General features: G+C 43.2%; 1 protein-coding gene across 2 annotated transcripts in view; it reads right to left on the bottom strand.

Moving 5' to 3' along the window:
* The window catches only part of LOC144504285 (collagen alpha-1(XII) chain-like), a 284,762-nt gene that overhangs the window by 71,155 nt on the left and 192,940 nt on the right, over positions 1 to 20,667 (bottom strand). For both annotated transcript variants that reach the window (XM_078229390.1, XM_078229389.1), the window contains exon 52: positions 18,787 to 18,896. In XM_078229390.1, coding sequence (XP_078085516.1) covers positions 18,787 to 18,896 — 110 coding nt within the window. The remainder of the gene's footprint in view (positions 1 to 18,786; positions 18,897 to 20,667) is intronic.

The following is a 20,667-nucleotide window of genomic DNA, read 5'->3' as shown; positions in this document are numbered from 1 at the left end:
CAGAAGAGAAGAACCACAGAAGAAGAAAGGAACCTCAAGCTTTTATGTTTGATGAAGTCTGATCCTTCTCCATAGCTCATGTGAGTGATAGAGACATCCTTACAGGTCCATTCAATGAGTATAAACAATTAAAATCTATGTTTGTATACTCATTATAGTGGATTTTTAGGGGAGTAGAAGTTTTGATTTGAGGTACAGTGTAAGAGAATCAGTCTTGTTGCAGTCATAAGTATTTAAAGTTTTCCTGCATTTCCTAATAGAGATGTGATTTGATTTAAAGATTTCATTGGAGCAAGGATCTTGGTTAATAACAGAGAGATTGGAAAGGAAACCAATTAAGTGCATTTTCATAGCACCTAGATTTACTGTACCACATCAATGCATTGCACATGAAGAAAGAAGGAAGCAAAAGTTGGATTGCAAGTATAAGAGGGGAAAGAAAAACTGGAGAACATTAGGGTGGAAGACCAAAGATATGTTGAAAGGGAAGAGGAAAAACAGGTTACCACAGTCATGGTCACAAAAAATGTCATTTGTTATTTTGATAAGGGCTGTTTCGTTACTGTTGTTTGGTTAGAAATCTGATCAGAGGAACAATGGGAGGCCATAACTAGTTTATAAGATCTTGGTTTTAAATCCTTGGTTTTAAATTGGTTTTAGTTGTCTCCAAAGACTTTTCTCCAAAGAGACATGGTGATGCAAAATATCAGTCTCTACTTGGACAAAAGTAATGATAAAATCAAGCACGGTTTCCAATAGATATATATTCTGGGGGCGGTTCTCTGACCAAATTAGCCCCAAATGCAAATACCACTGGGCCAGTAAATTTGACGAGAGGCCGAAAACGGGATTTGCAGTGGGCGGTTAAACAGCTTCCGATGCACCTGGCCCACTTCAGCAGACATGATGAGGCTCTCACCCAGAAAGGGTGAGAACCTGTTCAGGGTTTATTTGCATTCATTTTAATCTCATTAGCAAGATTATTAGCATTTTAATCTCATTAGCAGTAGTCCCCCCCCCCCCCCCCCCCCCCGGTATGCTCCCTGTCTCCCCTCCCCAAGCAGGAGGTCACCCAGGCACAAAATACCACTGGACTCCAAGCGGGAGCAATGAGGTGGTGAGTACTATCTGCACACTTCCCTCCAGAGTGCTCAAGTGTAAAGCAGCCGCTGCCAGGGTGCAGAGGGATAGACCTTTAATGGAGGTGGTGTTTGGGTGGGCTCGGGCTTGGTTGGAGAAGATCAGGTGGGGGGTTTTCCCCAGGATGGGGGACATGTGGCTAGTCTTCTCTATATTGCCTTGAACTATATCTCTCCCAGCATGTCAATTTCAAAGAACTGTCAAGTTGACATAGAAAGTCCTGTCTCTGTTGTCTTGAGAAACTTTGAACTCTCTTGATCGATGCGATGACCATGGTGGAGGCCTTGGAGGCCATTGTAACACCCAGGTAGTCAGGGACATGGCCGGGCAGTGCTTTGGAACTTCCAGAGAGCAGTGCCAGATGGACACTGCCAAGAGGCAAGGTCTGAATTGGGACCAGAAGATGGGGGAGGTTGTCCTTCTGTTGCCAAGGATTGGGGTGTCCCCCAAGGGCACCCCAATCACTGAGAAGCCGGTTTTGCCACAATCTTTAGGTCCCGCTGATGTCCTTCACAGCACAAATCACCCAAGCTTCTGAATAATGTCCAAGTGTGATTTGATTGCGATCTGTATCGCTCCGACCCACCCAGCAGGAATCGCACCGGAAACACACTGAGAGATTTTTTGGGAGAGTTGCGCCCTATATTTTCAGAATAAGGTGGAATGAGTATTATAGGAAGTACTCACACCCTCATTAAGAACGAAGAACAGTACTTGGAGAGGCAAAGCTTGATCAGGGATAGTCAGCATGGCTTTGTCAGAGGAAGGTCATGCTTAACAAGTTTGATTGAATTTTTTGAGGGGATGACCAAGTGTGTAGACGAGGATAGTGCAGTTGATGTAGTTTATATGGATTTGAGCAAAGCCTTTGACAAGGTCCCACATGGCAGACTTGTAAAGAAGGTAAATTCACATGGGATAGAGGGTAATTTGATAAAGTGGATTCAAAATTGGCTTAGTTGTAGGAGACAGAGGGTGATGGCAGAAAGCTGCTTCAGTGACTGGAAGCCAGTGTCCAGTGGCATACCATAGGGAGCTGTGTTGGGATCCCTATTATTCGTCATTTATATAAATGACATTAATGACTATGTGGGGGTTAGGATTAGTAAGTTTGCAGATGACACAAAGATTGGATGGATGGTTAACAATGAGGCAGAATGTCTTGGGCTACAAGAAGATATGGACGGAATGGTCAATTGAGCAGTTAAGTGGCAGATGGAATTTAACCCTGAAAAGTGAGAGATGATCCACTTTGGAAGGAGTAATTCAACAAGAAAGTATTCAATGAATGGTAGGACACGAGGAAGTTCTGTGGAACAAAGGGACCTTGGTGTGTTTGTCGACAGATCTCTGAAAGCGGAAGAACATGTTAGTAGGGTGGTGAAAAAGGCATATAGGACACTTGCCTTAATCAATCGAGGCACAGATTACACAAGCAGGGAAGTCATGTTGGAGTTGTACGGAACTTTGGTGAGGCCACAGCTGGAGTATTGTGTGCAGTTCTGGTCGCTACATTATCAGATGTGATTGTACTGGAGGGGGTGCAGAGGAGATTTACTAGGATGCTGCCTGGGATGGAACATTTAAGTTAGAAGGGAGGTTGGATAGGCTTGGGTTGTTTTCCTTGGAGCAGAGAAGACTGAGGGGCGACCTGATCGAGGTGTACAAGGTTATGAGAGGCATGGACAAAGGAGCAACTATTCCCCTTAGTTGAAGGGTCAGTCACGAGGGGATATAGGTTCAAGGTGAGGGACAGGAGGTGATGTAAGGGGGGATGTGAGGAAAGACTTTTTTACCCAGAGATGATGACGGTCTGGAATGCACTGCCTGGAGGGATGGTGGAAGTGGGTTGCCTCACATCCTTTAAAAAATATCTGGATGAACACTTGGCACATCATAACATTCAGGGCTGTGGGCCAAGTGCTGGCAGATGGGATTAAGTGGAAGTTCAGGTGTTTCTAATGTGTCGATGCAGACTCAATGGTCGAAGGGCCTCTTCTGTATGATTCTATGAGTACAGAACAGGAACAGGCCCTTTGTGCTGACACAGATGCCTCTCTAATCTAATATTTTCTTGCCTCCACGTGGTCCATATCCCTCTATTCGCTGCCTATTCATGAATCTATCCGGATACCTCTTGAACGTTGTTATAGAATCTGCTTCTACCACCTCCTCTGGCAGCGCGTTTCAGGCATTCACCACCCTCTGTGTGAAAACCTTGCCCCTTACATCTCTTTTAAACTTTCCCCCTCTCACTTTCAACCTCTGCCCCCCGAGTAATTGACCCTTCGACCCTGGGAAAAATGCTGACTATCCACTCTACCCAAGCCTGTCATAATCTTGTAAACCTTTATCAGGTCCCCCCTCATCCTCCGACACTTCAATTTAAACAATCCAAGTTTGTTCAACCTTTCTTCATAGTCCATATCCTCCAAACCAGGCACCATCCTGGTAAATCTCTTCTGCACCCTTTCCAATGCATCACCATCTTTCTGGTCATGTGGCGACCAGAATTGTACACAATACTCCAAATAAGGTACTCAATTCAATTCACCCAACCGCACAATTGATGGCCTTCTGTAAACTGATCAATTATTTTCAGTCTGTTTTATTTTTAACTGCCACTTCCCCAATTAATCCACGCGTCAATGTGCTCCCATAATTTTTTGTCTGTGTTTATTTTTGTTTATTTAAACTTCATATTCTTGACTGATTTTGGCAAGATTCATAGCACATGTTTACACGTTTTGCAGTTGTTGATTCGTTAATCTGCAATCTCAGCACCAGGACAGCCTGTATTTTTAAATCCTTTGTGCTTATTTAGCTTAGCCTTAACAAGGCACTCGGAGGGTCAGGTGTCATCAACTAAGCTTTATTTAAAACAATTGAAAGCCTGCAGCATTTCCAATTTTCCACTGCAATTCTCCGAGCTCATAGCAGTATCCAAGTGTGCAGCTGTATAAAACCTTGGTTGGGCCGCATGTGGAGTATTGCAGTTCTAGTCACCACACTACCAGAAGGATGTGGAAGCTTTGGAGAGAGTGCAAAGAAGGTTGACCAGGATGTTGCCTGGTCTCGAGGGTGTTGGCTATGAGGAGAGGTTGAATGAACTAGGATTCTTTTCACTGGAAAGACGGAGGCTGAGGGGAGACCTGATAGAGGTCTACAAAATTATGAGAGACACAGACAGGGTGGATAGTCAGAGGCTTTTTCCAAGGGTGGAAGTGTCAATTACAAGGGGGCACAGGTTCAAGGTGAGAGGGGGAAAGTTTAAGGGAGATGTGCAGGGGAAATGTTTCACGCAGGGAGTGGTGGATGCCTGAAACACGCTGCCAGAGGATGTGGTGGCAACAAGCACATTAGTAATATTTAAGAGGCATCTGAATGTACATGAATACGGAGGGAATAGAGGACTGAGTAAGGGCAGAAGGCTTTTTTTTAGTTCAGGCATCATAATTGACATGGGCTTGGAGGGCCGAAGGGCCTGTTCCTGTGCTGTACTTTGTTCTTTGTGATCAGAGAAGGGCAAAAGCATTGAAATGTCAGATATTAAGATCACAATTCCATGCTTTCAAAATCCAAGTTTCCTCAGAGGTTTCTGACGGTGTTTTATGGAGCATTTACAGAGCTCAAAAACCCTATTCAACTCAAATGAATCACTTGACTGAACTTTGAAACCAAAAGCTGTCATCATCTATTTCACTGTTTTTCAAGAAAGAACAAAATCCAAAATCACTTTCCAGTCAATTAAGATACTTTTTGAATTGTCATTGCATTACTGGAAAGGAAAATCAGGCAGAGTGTATAATGGGTGGCTGATGTGAAGACTGTTTCACACCTTCTGCCAAAGTTGAATTTCACCCAGTCTAATCTTAGGAAAACACTGGATAAACTCAGCAGGTCTGGCAGCATCAGTGGAGTGAGAGAAACAGAGTTAAAGTTTCGAGTCCGTCTGACCCTTCAACAGAAGGGTTCTGTAGAAGGTTTATATGGACTTGAAACATTAACGCTGTTTCTCTCACCATGGATGCTGCCAGATCTGCTGAGTTTATTCAGCATTTTCTGCTTTCATTTCAGATTTCCAGTATCTGCAATATTTGCTTTTATTCTTGGAAATGTCAACTGAGAGAAAAATATTGGGCTCAATTCTCTCAAAAGATATGTTCCAACTGTGGCCTCTGGCATTTCTCGCCAGGTGGGTTAACACGATTCCGACAGCAATCCACTCACACTTTGACTGATTTCACTTCGATGATTTGTGCCATTAAAGAGATGTTCGGGACCTGAAGGCATTAGCAAGGCCTATTTCTCAGAGATTGGGACTTCCTTTTCAAAGCAAACACTGCAGATCCCATCATCTGCAGGTGATGAGCAGCTTGCCCAAATCTCACCCACCATCAGTGATATTCCTCAGTGCAGGACATGTTTGGGAACCAAACCCCACCACCACCACCACTCAGCTCCATTTCTGTTTCCTGGGGCTTGAATTCTGCCTTATTTTTCTATGTAGCATTTCCATGGTATGAATTGCAGCATCAGCCTGGTGGGATATGTGCTCAAGACTCTGGAATGGGCTTTGGACAATTAACTTTCAGGCTCCGAAAAGCTTTTTCATAGCTGGGATTAACATATCTTCCGCTCAGAGGTTGTGCATTCTGCAGCAAGTAGCTCATCCTCTGACTCCCCAGAGCCTTCCACTACTCTAAAGGAACAAATCAGCAGTGTCAGTGCAGAAACTGGCTGCCTTTGTTTCCAATATTACAACAGTGACTGCACTTCAAAAATACTTAATTGACTATGAAGTGTTTTAGAACATCCTGAGGTTGTGAAAGGCACTATATAAATGCAAATCATGACTGGAAAACTATGTGCTGAACTGCGTGATGCAAACGGAATTGGACAAATGGCTTTGTCCTCGGGCAAGAGTCCGGAACCTTCTATTTCATAATTGCTACTCAGTTTTCCGTCAGCCCTGACACATAAATTTGCAAAATCCCATCAGTAACATTTAGAAGTGATTCAAAAAATATCATAACTGTTCATGCATAAAACCATGGTGTTTCTAATCTCCAAATAAATCATTTATCATGTTTCCCACTACATGTCCCATTCCCCCAAGAGATTTGTATTGATTTCAAGTAAGGCTGTGGAATGGAATTAATGGCAATACCAACTATTCTTCAAACTAATTTCATGATGGCTACCATCAGTGGCCTGTTCGATAAATGCAAAGCTTTATGAGTCACTGAACCTATGAGGGCCAATAAAATAAACAGAGAATGACCTTGCTGCTAAGATCCTTATTCACTTTGTTTTCTTTCATGGGATGTTGGTGTTGCTAGCAAGGCCAGAATTTGTTGTCCATTCCTAATTGCCCTTGAGAAGGTTCTTGGAGTTGCTTTCTTGAATTACTGCAGTTCATCTGGTGTAGATACAACAACTCTGCACATACATACTTGGAAGTTTCCAATTCAATTTCTGGTCCATGCTAATTGCAGTAAAACTCCTACTATAGACCTCAGTGTATCAGGGCGGGGGGCGGGGGGATGCACGTGGGGGTGGCGGTGGAGAAAACAAAAAAAATCAGCGAGCATGTCTACTCCAGACCAGGACTGATCTTGAGACCATGCTGAGTTAACTGTTTTCAGTCAGGAAGCTATGAGCAGTATGACAATCATCCCAAGATGAAATAGATAGTTATGGTGAATCAGACACATTCTCCATTTCTGATCACGATGCAATGACATCTTGCTGAAAACAGACAACGGATGAAAACAGGAATGGACTAAGCTGCAAACTCCCCAAAGCTGATACAGCCTAGGATAATACTGACAATCTCTGCCTAAAGGCAATGAATGGTTACTTGGATGAAATCCTGGGGCCAGCTGTTGTACCCATGAAACTGAATCCATCAGGGTTACTGCTTTCACAAGGAAGGGAAGTAAACTGGGATATATCTAAAAACAATAAATTCCATCGTTTGGTTATTTTCAGCTTTCAATAATTTCCTAACAAGCTCATAGGGTTCGAGCTATTGACTTTGTTCCAAGTCCAGCTACCAGAACTGACTGTACTGTGCTGTACTGCTCTATGTTCTATGTTCTATGACATTGACGAAGTGCAAGGATTCTGCACCACAATGACTTCTGGTGCTCGGGGACCATCTGCTAACACTCAAGGCTTTATGCAAAACTTGAAGGCTTGGGTAATGAATCTAAAGACTCATATTCTTGACTGATAAACCACAGAAACATGTTGAGATTTTAAGTAAAGAAAAGGGAGAAACGTGAAATACAAGCATCAAAGAGGGAGAATTCCATGTAAATAGATGCATTTCAGAATAGTGTGCGCAATATCAGTACATTAGCATTGAATTAATAAATATGCAGAATAACATGAATAAAACTATTCTCGTAAACACAAACACCCACCCTCCTGATACGGATTGTGAGTCAGCCATAAGTTGTGAATCAAGGACCTTGTGGATATAATGGTGTGCCTATTGATGCCCATAATAGGGACAGAGCCAATCTCATTCACATTGAGGGATTCTGTGACCCTCTCAGCCAAAACAACACAATAACAATGACAAAGGGCATTCCATGTCTGAATTCAAAACCACCACTGGTTTAGCAAAGATAGAGAAGATACTGCTTCATCCATGGAGTCACAGAGGTTTACAGCATGGAAACAGGCCCTTTGGCCCAACTTGTCCATGCTGCCCTTTATTAAAAACACTAAGCTAGTCCCAATTGCCCGCTTTTGGCCCATATCCCTCTATACCCATCTTACCCATGTAACTGTCTAAATGCTTTTTAAAAGACAAAATTGTACCCGCCTCTACTACTACCTCTGGCAGCTTGTTCCAGACAATCACCACCCTCTGTATGAAAAAATTGCCCTTCTGGACCCTTTTGTATCTCTCTCCTTTCATTTTAGACTCTCCTACCTTTGGGAAAAGATGTTGACTATCTAGCTGATCTACGCCCCTCGTTATTTTATAGACCTCTATAAGATCATCCCTAAGTCTCCTATGCTCCAGCGAAAAAAGTCCGAATGCCTTCTTCACCACTCTGTCCAACTGTGATTCCACTTTCGAGAGGCTATGAACCCACACCCCTAGATCTCTTTGTTCTATAACTCTCCCCAACGTCCTATTAATTCAGATATTAGGCCATTCCTGGTAAATAGAATAATACCTTCTCTTTTCTTACTGTGGTCAGGCAAATTCTGCTGAAATAAGCAATCCAGTCACATAAAAATATTGCTATTACTTCATTCTGGAATGGTGGGACTGACGTATGGGGAGAGACTGAGTCGGCTAGGATTATATTGCTGGAGTTTCGAAGAATAAGGGGGGATTTCATTGAAACCTATGAAATTCTAACAGGACTAGAGAGGGTAGATACTGATGGTGGAATTGTCCAGAACCAGGGGTCACAGTATATGGGGTAAACTATTTAGAACAGAGATGAGGGAAAATTTGTTCACCCAAAGAATGATGAGCCTGTGGAATTCACCACAGAAAACAGTTGAGGCCAAAACATTGTATGTTTTCAAGAAGGAGTTAGATATAACTCTTTGGGCTAAAGGGTTTAAAGGATATGGAGGGAAAGCCGGAACAGATTGCTGAATGGGATGATCAGCCATGATCATAATGAATGGTGGAGTAGGCTCAAAGGGCTGAATGGCCTCCTCCTGTTCCTATTTTCTGTGTTTCTATGGGTGAGATTTTCCACACAATCCATTGGTGGACAGCTGGATTTTCTAGTCCTGCCGTTGTCAACTTTATTTCCCATCAGATACACTCCTCACTGCTGTGAAAACCATGGTTGGGGAGCGCCATCAGAGGGATCGTAAGATCCCGCCAGTGTGAACAGCTAGAAAGTTACAGCCTGTGTTTCTATTAACATGGCTGAAAGATTCAGTGTGAGTACACCGCGATTGAAGGACTCCTCACTACACATCTTTATAACAACATGATGATTGTGGCTTTTCTGGTTTTAGTCAGCATGCCCCTGGTTGGTTCAATTGTAGAGTCATCAAATTTACTGAAGCCTATTTTAATTCATGGCAAAATTATATAAAATATAAGGTTACCACCCAAACAAGCGTTCTGTCATAAACTTTAGGATGTGTCCACTCACACTTATTACAAAATTCATGACACATACTGATGCGCGATATAACTCACGAGGCTAGAGGTACTCGGGGAAATAAAGGCTTTTATTGACTACAACAATAGAGCTACCATATATAATACACGATCCCAGACTAAAGGTTCCCAGACAGAGCAGTGACCTTTATACCTCTCCCAGGAGGCGCAGCCCGACTGGGATGTACCATAAGAACTATATTACAGGTAGAACAGTCCAACCCTAACCCCAACAGTAACGTATATACAGACTCATAGTACTGGCCAGACCCTGGCTCAGCACTACCTGGTGGGAACCAACAATGGTTCACCACACATACCACAGTGACCATGCTTGATAATACCTTGCTGTCCTAGATGTCAAGTTGGATCTTATCAATTGTGGTTCTCAACTTAGCACAGCTCATGAATCAGGTTAACTGGTAGAAGAAAATCATGTTTCTGAACCAAGTTTGAAAGAAGGAACTTATATTTTATATAGCAACTTTCAAAACCTCAGAATATCCTAAAACACTTTACAACTTACAAGTCTCCTACATTGCCACAGTTTTGACTATAAGGAAACATAGCAGCCAATTTGCTACAGAAAACACCCACAAACAGCAAAGATAATGGCCAATCACCTGTTTTAGATATGGCATCAATGTTGGACACCAAGAAAATCTTCCTACTCTTCATCAAATAGTGAAATAGAATCTTTTATATCTTCTTGAAAGGAGACAGTGCCTTGGTTTAATCACATATTCAAAGGTTGATACAGTAAAATCCTATATTTTGTCGGGGTCACATTCCCAAGAACCTCGCAAATGACAAAATCATGAATGAGGAAAATGCTTTTGAATGGGACTGAATGAGATAGATTCCAGCCATGCGAGGTCAGCACTGGTCTGAACAGCAAATTGTTCTCACTATATCTACTCACATGCACTTCTACCAGGGTTGCTGGATAATGGTGTGGAGCTGGAAAGCTGATTTCTAAGACCCACTGTGCCAACTCACCATTGCCCAAATTGAGAACAGCTAATTAACCCCGTAGAGATATCCATAGATCATCCTAGTCTGCGCAGTTCAGTTACTGTCTGAATAAACTCACAAAGTTGTCAGTAAATGTATTCCGTGAGTAACTGGCCCCAATAATTACTTGCTATATCCTCTATCTTAGCATAGCATTTCAATCCTTCAGCGTTCCTTACTGAGGTTTCAGTACTCCCGAGGTCACGGATAACAGTGTTCAAATTGCTTAAGTATATCTGCCTTGGATTTTCATGAATTTTTATAGAATGAATTAATGATGAAACTAATATCTTTGGGGAAATTAACCAATCCCACACTCGAGCTGTACTTGAAGAATGTACTTGTCAAAGATTCAGTGCAGAGATTTGGACTTTTAAATGCGGATAAGTGTTCATTGTACACTGCATCACCCAATGCATGAACAAAGTACTAAGTGTGGCTAAGTGAAAAGGCAAACAAGGAAGTCTCAAAAGGTGGGATTTTTACTGGACCTCTGACAGTACAGCACTTCCCCTATATTGCACTGGAAGCATTGGCCTGAATTATGTGATAACTTCTCTGGAGTGGGACTTGAACCTTTATACCTTCCAATTTAGAAAGAGACTGCTCCGACTTAAGCCATGGTTGACACATAGTTAAATAGGAGCAGGAAGTTAAGCATGCTGTGAGTACAGATATTATCAGGTGGTACAAAATAACTTTTCCTGAAACCATTCCCTTAACTCCATATGCCTTTAATTAGCCCCTGGCTTTCTGTTGTTTTACATGGAGACTCTTTATTGGATACATGTCTTGTAAATATTCTTATCTTCTTTTACTTCAGATGCAACAGATTTCCTGACATATGTCTTGATAGATGAGATTCCCTATTGGGAGCATGAAGCCACAAAAATATCCCTGTAATATAATCCTCTGCAAAGGAGTCACAGATTGATGAGTATATTAACCAGTGGTCCCCAGAAGGAACTCATCTAACTGCACATTAACAAGCTAAGTTGAGAAAAACAAGGCCAAACCACAGCCCCCCCCCCCCCACTCACCCCAACTCCATCCCCAAATTAATTCAATTTTAGCCTGTCATACATCAGCTCAAAGACCTTCTCAGTGTATCACCTAACTATTCCAAGACTCTGGCCTTAAATATCCTTTTTCCTAACCTATCCCAGCTGTTGATTGGCCGTTGTGTAAAGAAACATGCTGTTGTCTATCGTAAACTTAAAATAATGTAATCACTGGGAGTAGGATTGGTATTGGAATGTGTAGTCAGGCAAAGTGTACAAACTAATGCAATAGCACCGCTACGTTTTCCAAAGACTACACATGCCCAAATGGATAGCTGGCTGCACACACCCCAATGGCTAACTCTCCCAATGATATCCTCCGCATTTTTACAACTATGCTTCAAAAGCGTCCGATTTTCCCTTGGCGGGGTACGAAGGAGATCAAGCAGAACAACTATGTTGCATGTCCCACTTATTTTGGAAGAAGTGCCAAGGTTTAATCAAAAAATGGAAATCATGTCAATATTTTCCTTCTACAGGGCTCTGATTTATTCATGTTTCAAGCTTTAAAAGAGAAAAAATATGGAATCTGTCCCCAACTTGACTCTGACAATGTAATTAAAAGCAGTTAAGTCCAGCAGACACTGAAAATCTATACTTTATCTTCCTTTTTGTCTTCTGGACTTTCCATTTCTGCTTCCCATTCAGTCCAGTGGGATAAATTATACTTTTTGTTTGGTTAGGTATGTATGGAACAAATGAGTTTTAGAGTTGAGGTGAAATTGCCTGGAGTGTGTTTAAAAAGAGCAAAACAAGACGGTATCCTGAACTTAAGGCATTGAAAACTAATGGACAATCGAGAGAAATAGTGCCTGATAATTGATTAAGTACAGCTTGGAGTGGAACTGATAGAGAAAAATCAGAAGGTTCGAACTTCATTCTGTGAAGAGTATGATTCTTACTGATTGCTTGCACTGGACAGTTGATAGAGGGGTAAGAGGGATGTGGAGCAAACGGAGGGCGGTATATGAGATTCTACAATTGTCTGTATAATATCAAGATTGCTGGGCCATATAGTCTTTTTGCCCTTGTGGTATGTATCAGCTAGGAGGTAGTGGCTGGGGAGCACAATAGTTAATAAGTAGGGAATAATGATTAGCCAGCATTCCAGCTCCTAATTATTGTGTCACGATTCTCCCTTGTATTTCATCTGTAGGCTCTGGGTGACGATGAGACCAGGCTCAGCTGTTGATCAAGTTTAGAAGTTTAGAAGGCTGAGGGGAGATCTTATAAAGACATATAAGATAATGAAGGGGCTAGACAGGATAGAGGCAGAGAGATTCTTTCCACTTAGAAAGGAAACAAGAACTCGAGGACACAGCCTCAAAATAAGGGGGAGTCAGTTTAGAACAGAGTTGAGGAGGAACTTCTTCTCTCAGAGGGTAGTGAATCTCTGGAATTCCCTGCCCATTGAAGCATTGGCGGCTACCTCGTTAAATATGTTTAAGTCACAGGTAGATAGATTTCTGATCAATAAGGGAATTAAGGGTTATGGGAAGTGGGCGGGTAAGTGGAACTAAACCACTATCAGATCAGCCATGATCTTATTGAATGGCGGGGCAGGCTCGAGGGGCTAGATGGCCTACTCCTGCTCCTATTTCTTATGTTCTTATGTTCTTATCAAACTCCATGGTTGAAGAGTCGACTGACACGCACCTTCCAGGTTTTTACATGAAGAAATGGGTGAGGTAGATTCAACAGGTCTGTCAGCAAAGGATGAAAAGGCTGGGACACTTATTGCTCAGTGGTGGAACAGAAAGGTTTTGTTAGAGCGTACACAATGTGAGTATTTAATCTTTTGGAAGTCTAGAATGAGTGGTTATCAATATAAAATAGTCACTAATAATTCAAACAGGGAATTCAGAAGAAACTATTTTACCCAGGGAGGGATGAGAAGTGGAATAGGAAGTGGTTGAGGCAAATAGGTTAGATGCATTTAAAGGGAGGCTAGGTATGAATATGAGAGAGAATGGAATAGAGGGTTATGCTAATGGCCCGAGATAAGGAATGGTCAGGGGAGGCTTGGGTGGAACATAATGACGAGAATTGACTGATTGGGCTGAATGGCCAGTCTCTCTGCTGTACATTCAACAGAGTTCTATGAAAATTTAACAAGGGAAGTTGATAGATCCTTATAAAGCTAAAGAAATTGCAGGAGTAAGTAGGACTAATTAGATAGCTCTTTCAAAGAGCCATCAGACACACAGGCAGAATTTTACCAAAACTGCAGAGTGTTTACTGCAGCAAGAAAGCCACTGTGAAGCTCGCAGGCTGTACCGCTGGCTTTTCTTGCCATGTTGATCAGCACTCTGTGGAATTTTAAAGGGGAAACGAGACTCACGCAGTCAGCTGGAAGGGCAGGGCCTAGGAAAGCTGGCAATGCTGGCAATCCCAAGATTTAAAGGGTGCCTCAATCTCTGATTTAAATAAAAGGTAAGGCCCCCCATCCCATGGGCATTGAAACCCCCCACGAACATGGGAAAACCCCCCCAACCACAGACTCCCTGAGGACATTTAGAACCCCACCCCCACAGACATCGAGACTCCACATGCAGAAGGCTAACACCCACCCCCCTATGGATAAGGGGGAACCGCCTCCACATGCAGAAGGGCAATCTCGCTCCCATGGATAAGGGGCACCCCCAGCAATGGCACTCCCCATTTGGCTGGGGGCACTGCCAAAGTGCAAGGGGGCAAAGGCATGTCCCTCACCACCCAGGGGCTATACTTATCTGTGCAACCTGGGCGTGATCATCTCAGCTGGTTTTTGTTTTTGAAACCCCCCAGCAGTGATTTGCACAGGGATAACATCGCGCCAGCTGGGTGGGAGGATACAACGGGGCAGATATTGTATCTTGATGCCTACTATTGAGATGACAGTGCATGCAAATCAGGCTTACGCCCTTTTCGGATACGGATCTGATCACGTCATCGGAGAGGGGCTGGGAAGGTCGCAAACCCAAACCTCACTGTCAAGGTTCATGTTTTCAGCATTTCACGAGATTTGGCCATAATAGGCCACATATCCTGCCTCTGCATTGTAAAATTCTCCGCTATCATGAAGTGCAATGCTGTTGGCATCAGTGAAACCCTTCACCGTGTCAAGAGAGGGAAAGGCTGGTTGCGGGGGTGAAGATGGGAGGATTGTCTATTTAAAAATGGGTGATATTTTGCATAATAATTTAGAGGTCCTCTGCTTTGTATCTCAATGCTTCATGGTTGATCATTTGAGCAGTTCTTGGGTCATAGGAATTTACTCAACTCCTTCCTTCTCTCTGTCAAGACTGTCTTGTCTTACAGTTCTTTTTAGCTCATTAAGACTTGATTTTTCCACAGAGCATTTGCCAAGTGCATACTGCATGTCAAATTTACAGATAATTGAAATTAACATATGTGCCTTTAGGCACAGCCAGAGTACACACCATTAATATTCTGGATTTTCCTGAAGCATTGTGCACAGAATGACACATGCACTCTGCTCACTGACATTAGCAGATCCTCAGAGCAGAAACTTTGGCTGACAACCAGAAATATTCTATCCTCTTATTTTCCAAAAACAATCTTCTTATAAATGTCATTTGTTAATGTTTCCCTCTTCCATTTACAAATGAGGAATCAAAGGGGTTGTTTCGATGCCAGGAGAATGTGTTTACTTTGTATCCAATAAATTAATTCCCCTGGTCCTAGTTTATGGGGCGGAATTCCCCCCCCAAATATTCTAAGTTTCGAATTTGTGTGATAACTGGAGTAATTCACACTGCTTTTTCAGACAAGAATCTCCCTCACTCTGGGCACTGTAGAGGCCACCAACGTGAATATCATTAAATTACAGAGAACGGGGAATATCCCCACTGGAAAGGCTGAAGTCAGCACGCTGAGCAGACCACTGCGCATATGCCAATCTGTCAGTGCCTGCACTGCTGGCTTCCCGATTGCAGGCCAGCCCCGTGACCCCCGCAACAACGGCTCTCCTCCCCCTGCAAGGCCCGATCACTGGCCCCCTGACCATTCCCGTGACCAGCCACCGCCCTCCCGGCCCGCCCTGATCTCAAGTCCCCCCCTCCCCACTGATCCCTGGCTGACAGATACCCCCTATGCAGTGCCAACCTGCCCACCACAGTGCCAAACCCCTACCCCCTCCCCGCAGTGCCAACCCCTCCCCACAGTGCCGACCCCACCAGCAGGCTGATCGCCCCCTCCCTTTTGTGTGAAAACGTGCTTCCTGATTTCAGTCCTGAATGGCTACCCTATTGAATCCTTACATCATTTTAAACTCCCCCAATGAGATCATCCATCATTCTTTGATAATTAAGGAAATATAACCCTCAGAGTTTAAACCCCTGAACCTTGTTTCAGCTGCAGTACAGCCCCTCAAAAGGCAATCTAACCTTTCTGAGGTGTGCTGCCTAAAATTGAACAGTGTACTCTATTTGGGGTCTGAAATATAACTTTCTCTCCTCTGCAGCTCTTGTTCATTCCTCCTCCCTTCACTCCACTACTGGCAGCTATGTGTTCCACTACCTAGACCCTATGCCCTGGAATTCCCTCCCTAAAACCTTCTCCCCCTTCATCTCCCTCCCCTTTAATTCCCTCCTTGAAACCCTTCTCTTTGACTAAGATTTTGGATACCCTTCCTAAAGCCCCTTGCTTGTCTCGACCTCTGTTTTTGTTTGTCTTTGTGAAGTGCCTTGGGACACTTATCTACCTAGATTTGTATCATCTACAAACTTGGAAACATTACATTTAACCCCCAAATCAAAATTATTGATTATAGATGTGAATAGTTGGAGCCCAGGCACTGCTCCTTGCAATGTCCAACTAGTCACAGTCTGCCAACCTGAAAATGACACATTTATTCCTACTCTGTTTCCTATCCGTTAACCAGTTCTCAATCCATGCCAGGGTATCAGTCGCTGAAAGCAAGTGTGCAGATACAACAGGCAGTAAAGAAGGCAAATGGTATGTTGTCCTTCACAGCTTATGGATTTGAGTACAGGGATCGGGGTGTTTTGCTGCAATTGTGTAGGGTGTTGGTGAGGCCACACCTAGAGTATTGTGTGCACTTTTGGTGTCTTTATCTGAGGAAGGATGTCCTTGCTATAAAGGGAGTACAGCGAAGGTTTACCAGGCTGATTCCTAGGTTAGCAGTCTATCATATAAGGAGAGACTAAGTCGGTTAGGATTATATTCACTGAAGTTTCGAAGAGTGAGAGGCAATCTTAGAGAAACTATAAAATTCTAACAGGGTTAGACAGTGTAGATTCAGAAAGAATGTTCGCAATGTTGGGGAAGTCTAGGGGTCATAGTTTGAGGATAAGGGGTAAATCTTTTAGAACTGAGGTGAGGAGAAATTTATTCACCCAGAGGATGGTGAATGTGTGAAGTTCACTACCACTGAAAGTAGTTGAAACCAAAACATTGTCTGATTTCAAAAAGAAATTGGATATAACTCTTGGGGCTGACGGGATCAAGGGATATGGGGAAGGAGAGATCAGGATATTGAATTCAATGATCAACCATGATCAAAATGAATGGCGGAGCAGGCTCGAAGGGCCGAATGGCCTTCTCCTGCTTCTAGTTTCTATGTTGCTATATGTGGAAACTTAACAAAACTTTCTGAAAACCTAAATACACCACATCCATTGGTTCCCATCAGCCAGTCTGCGAGTTATAGCCTCCAAAAACTCCAACAGGTTTGTTAAGCATGATGTCCCTTTCACAAATTAATGTTGACTCTGCCCAATCCTGCCATTATTTTCCAATTGTTATGTCATCATCACATCCTTTGTTACAGATTCTAGCATTTTCTCCATAACTGATGTCAGGTTAACAGTTTCTCTTCCTGTTTTCTCTCTCCCTCCTTTCTTAAATAGTGGGGTTACATTTGCCGCCTTCCAATCCACAGGAATCATTCCAGAGCCTATAGAATTTTGCAAGATGATCACCAATGCATCTAATATCTCTACAACCACTTCTTTTAACACTTTGAGATGTTGATCATCTGGTCCATTGACTGAACTGACCAGCCATACAAACGTAGATCAAAGGTTGGGAATTCCTGACTCGCCACAACCTGTGCAGAAAGCGTGGGAATCTTATTTCAATAAAATTAAATGTAATTATAGGGCTTCCCTGCAATACGCTTCCTCCCTTCACTGAATATTAATACGTTACCGATGTGACTTCACGTCGGCGAGGTTCAGAACTGGTCTTTAAAAACTTTAAGCAGTCGAGGAAAACCCACCATGAGAGCAAAGTTAAGTTTAGCCCCTGGGGAGAGAGTGACTGCCATGGGCCAGTGCCAGGGGTGAGCTCTCTGAGAAGCCCCAGTTTGGGGGTTTGCCTTATGTTTTGTGGGGGCGAGGGGTGGGGTGGGGGGGGGGGGGCGCGGTGGCGGGGAGGAGGGCAGAGTGGGAGGGGGGTGTCCCAATGCTTGTGATGGGGGTGGGTCACCCTGATGCTTGTGAGGTGGGGAAGGGCAAGTCCCCAATATCTGTGGGGGATGGGGGAGGGAGCCTATGGAGCCTACGTTTGCCATCGTCTTGCCTATGGAGGGTGACGGCAAAATCAACGCCCCAGCTTCTCTGTGCACAGAGTGTCAGAGAATCAGGAGAGAAAACCCAGCTGTGCAGCTGGAGAGCTACATCCCAGTTTTCTTATTGAAACCGACACTCTGAAAAAACATCAGAAGATTCCACTCTACTTGGGGGAATAATTTCCCTGTGCAATTATGTCTCATGGAATTTCTAACCCTTATTTTTACCCTTTTATATATCATCACCAATTTTTAAGTGAAAGTGAAGCAGTCAGCCAGATTGTTTTTGAAATGAGGAAGGAGGGAAGCTGTCTGCTTGGGAAACCGAGCATAGGCCAAAACTCAATGAATGAAAGGCAAGAGAATCAATGACATTAAGCAAGACATTACGCCAAGTCCCATGAGATCAGCAGCTCAGCTATTCCATGGGATAACTTTAGTTCCAGTTATAGAATCATACAGTACAGAAGAGGCCTTTTGGCCCACGGAGTCTGCACCGGCACTGACATGGCAGTGTCAGGTATGACATATGGAAGGCAATGAGGCCAAAGCTTTTAGGATTCTGTGCTTGCTGCCTATGGTCATGTCTGAATAATGACAACTAGAGGCATGACCTTGCAGTGTGTGCCAGGACACATAAACCAATGCCCCAGCAAGAGGCAGCTCCTTCAAAGACGGAAACGTAAAAATTGGAACAATTATTGTCAGAACATAACATTGCGAGACAGTCCACACTACTTGTCTAGAGCTACATTCCAGCAAACTCTGTCATTCCAATGATTAATGGCAACATAGAGACGTGATCACAAATATATAAACATGCTTCACTGAAGGGGGAATTAAAAAGTCATTAACAATGTAAAAGACAAATAAACACTGACCTTGTGAAAATTTCCATAAAAGAGTTTCTTCATATCTTCACTGTCAAACGTGATGGTCTGAGACTCTCCTCTCTCATCCTTGTTGAAGTAGGATAGTGTTTTACTGTTGCCTATAGTTTGGGGGAGGAACATTAATAGGTGTTACTTTTTTATCATGAATTAAATGACCGGCACTTCCTACTGAATTAACCCATTTCTTAACTGTATAGTGAGGATGTTCAGTATGATGAAAATTTTAAAACATCAGGAGAGACTGGTAAGAAATTGGTAAATGGTAATTATTTAATTATTGAAATGAGCTTCATCAAAGGGCAGCTAACTTGGATGAGAACTGGGGAGAGAGGGAAAATAATTAATGTGGGTTGGTGCAGTAGCTAGATTTTTTTGTTTGGTAAGTATATCAAGGGATATAAAACTAAGGCGAATAAAGGGAGTTAAGGTACAGCCCTGCCATGTTTAATTGAATGCCAGAGTAATCTTGAGGAGCTGACAGTCCATTCCTGTCCATGTGTTCCAAAAAGCACTGAACATCTTGGACTAAATGGCCTTGGGACGGAAGTTTTCTAAGGGCTCCTTGGATCTCATGCCATAAATTGGTCAGGTTTGGCTAAATGTAGCCATGGAAGGAATTTTAAACGAGGATAGAAACTTGTAAATCCCATTATAGAAACTGGTTAAATTCAATTTCAGAAAATTTCTAAACCCAAGTGATTCACTAAAATCTTTAATGGAACATTAATCTATCTAGAACAGTCTTATCTGTTCTCTACACGTTACTCTAGTTCAATACTATACAAGTTTTAATAGACTCAAGGCAATGAAGGATGGCCAATAAAAACTCCTAAGAACAAATAAATACAAGATGCTGATGGATCTATTGAACATGTCTAGGATTCTAGTTCAGCAATTTCTATACTTTGCTGTCTAGAATTATGCAAATGGTTTCTATAAACTGCATTTCATGGGCGGGGGTGGTTTGGAGGTGGACTGCTCCTTCCACTGATAAGGAAACTCAGCTGTAAGCTAACGCATGCCAAGGAAGTCTACCCCGCAGCAATAACACACTAAACCGTTTCACAGTGGGACCTCTGTTCCTCAGTGGGAGGAAGTCCCACCCATGGGAGCTGCCAATCTAATTGGATGGCAGCTCCATCAGTCCTAGCATCGCCAGATGTCAGTAGTAGGTGCTACCGGGACAGCCAGAAGAAGCCAAGAGGATCATGGCTACCCGGGATAGGTCAGCCCCATGGTTTTAGGGAGAGGAAGGAATCCTGAAAGGGGGGGTGTAGAGTGAGAGGGTGGGTTTTGGAAGAACAGTGGCATGGAAAAGAGGCTTGACATCTTGGGGAAGGTGTCCCTGATGTACACAGGGCCCCCCTCCCTTCTTTCCCACCTTTTCTCACATAGGCCTTCAAATAAAGCCTTGCCATTCCTGGTCAACTGCTCATGCCAACAATATTTTTGTTTGGACAGAGTATTCAGGTCAATAGGCTTACTAACAAGTCTAACTGACCTTTAATTATTCATTAAAATATGGTGGACAGGCTGCCAATTTCAGGACTTGCACACCTAGCTTACTATGGGACCTGGTCGTGGGTGGACGTGTGGGTAGTAGGTTAGCCAGCATACCTATTTTACTTGCCTCCCCACCAAACGCGTGCCTGGCTGGGATATATTGAATGCAGCCAATGTTTCAGCCAAATACGGGGGGGATTTTAAGTTAAAGTTTACTTATTAGTGTCACAAGTAGACTTACATTAACACTGCAATTAAGTTATTGTGAAAATCTCCTAGTCGCCACACTCCAGCGCTGGCTCGGGTACATTGAGGGAGAATTTAGCATGGCCAGTGCACCTAACCAACATGTCCTTCAGACTGTGG

The sequence above is a fragment of the Mustelus asterias genome, chromosome 15 (genome assembly GCF_964213995.1).
Source record: "Mustelus asterias chromosome 15, sMusAst1.hap1.1, whole genome shotgun sequence".
Taxonomy (NCBI): domain Eukaryota; kingdom Metazoa; phylum Chordata; class Chondrichthyes; order Carcharhiniformes; family Triakidae; genus Mustelus; species Mustelus asterias.
Note: the sequence above shows the minus strand (reverse complement) of the source record. Positions and strands in the feature narration are given on the sequence as shown.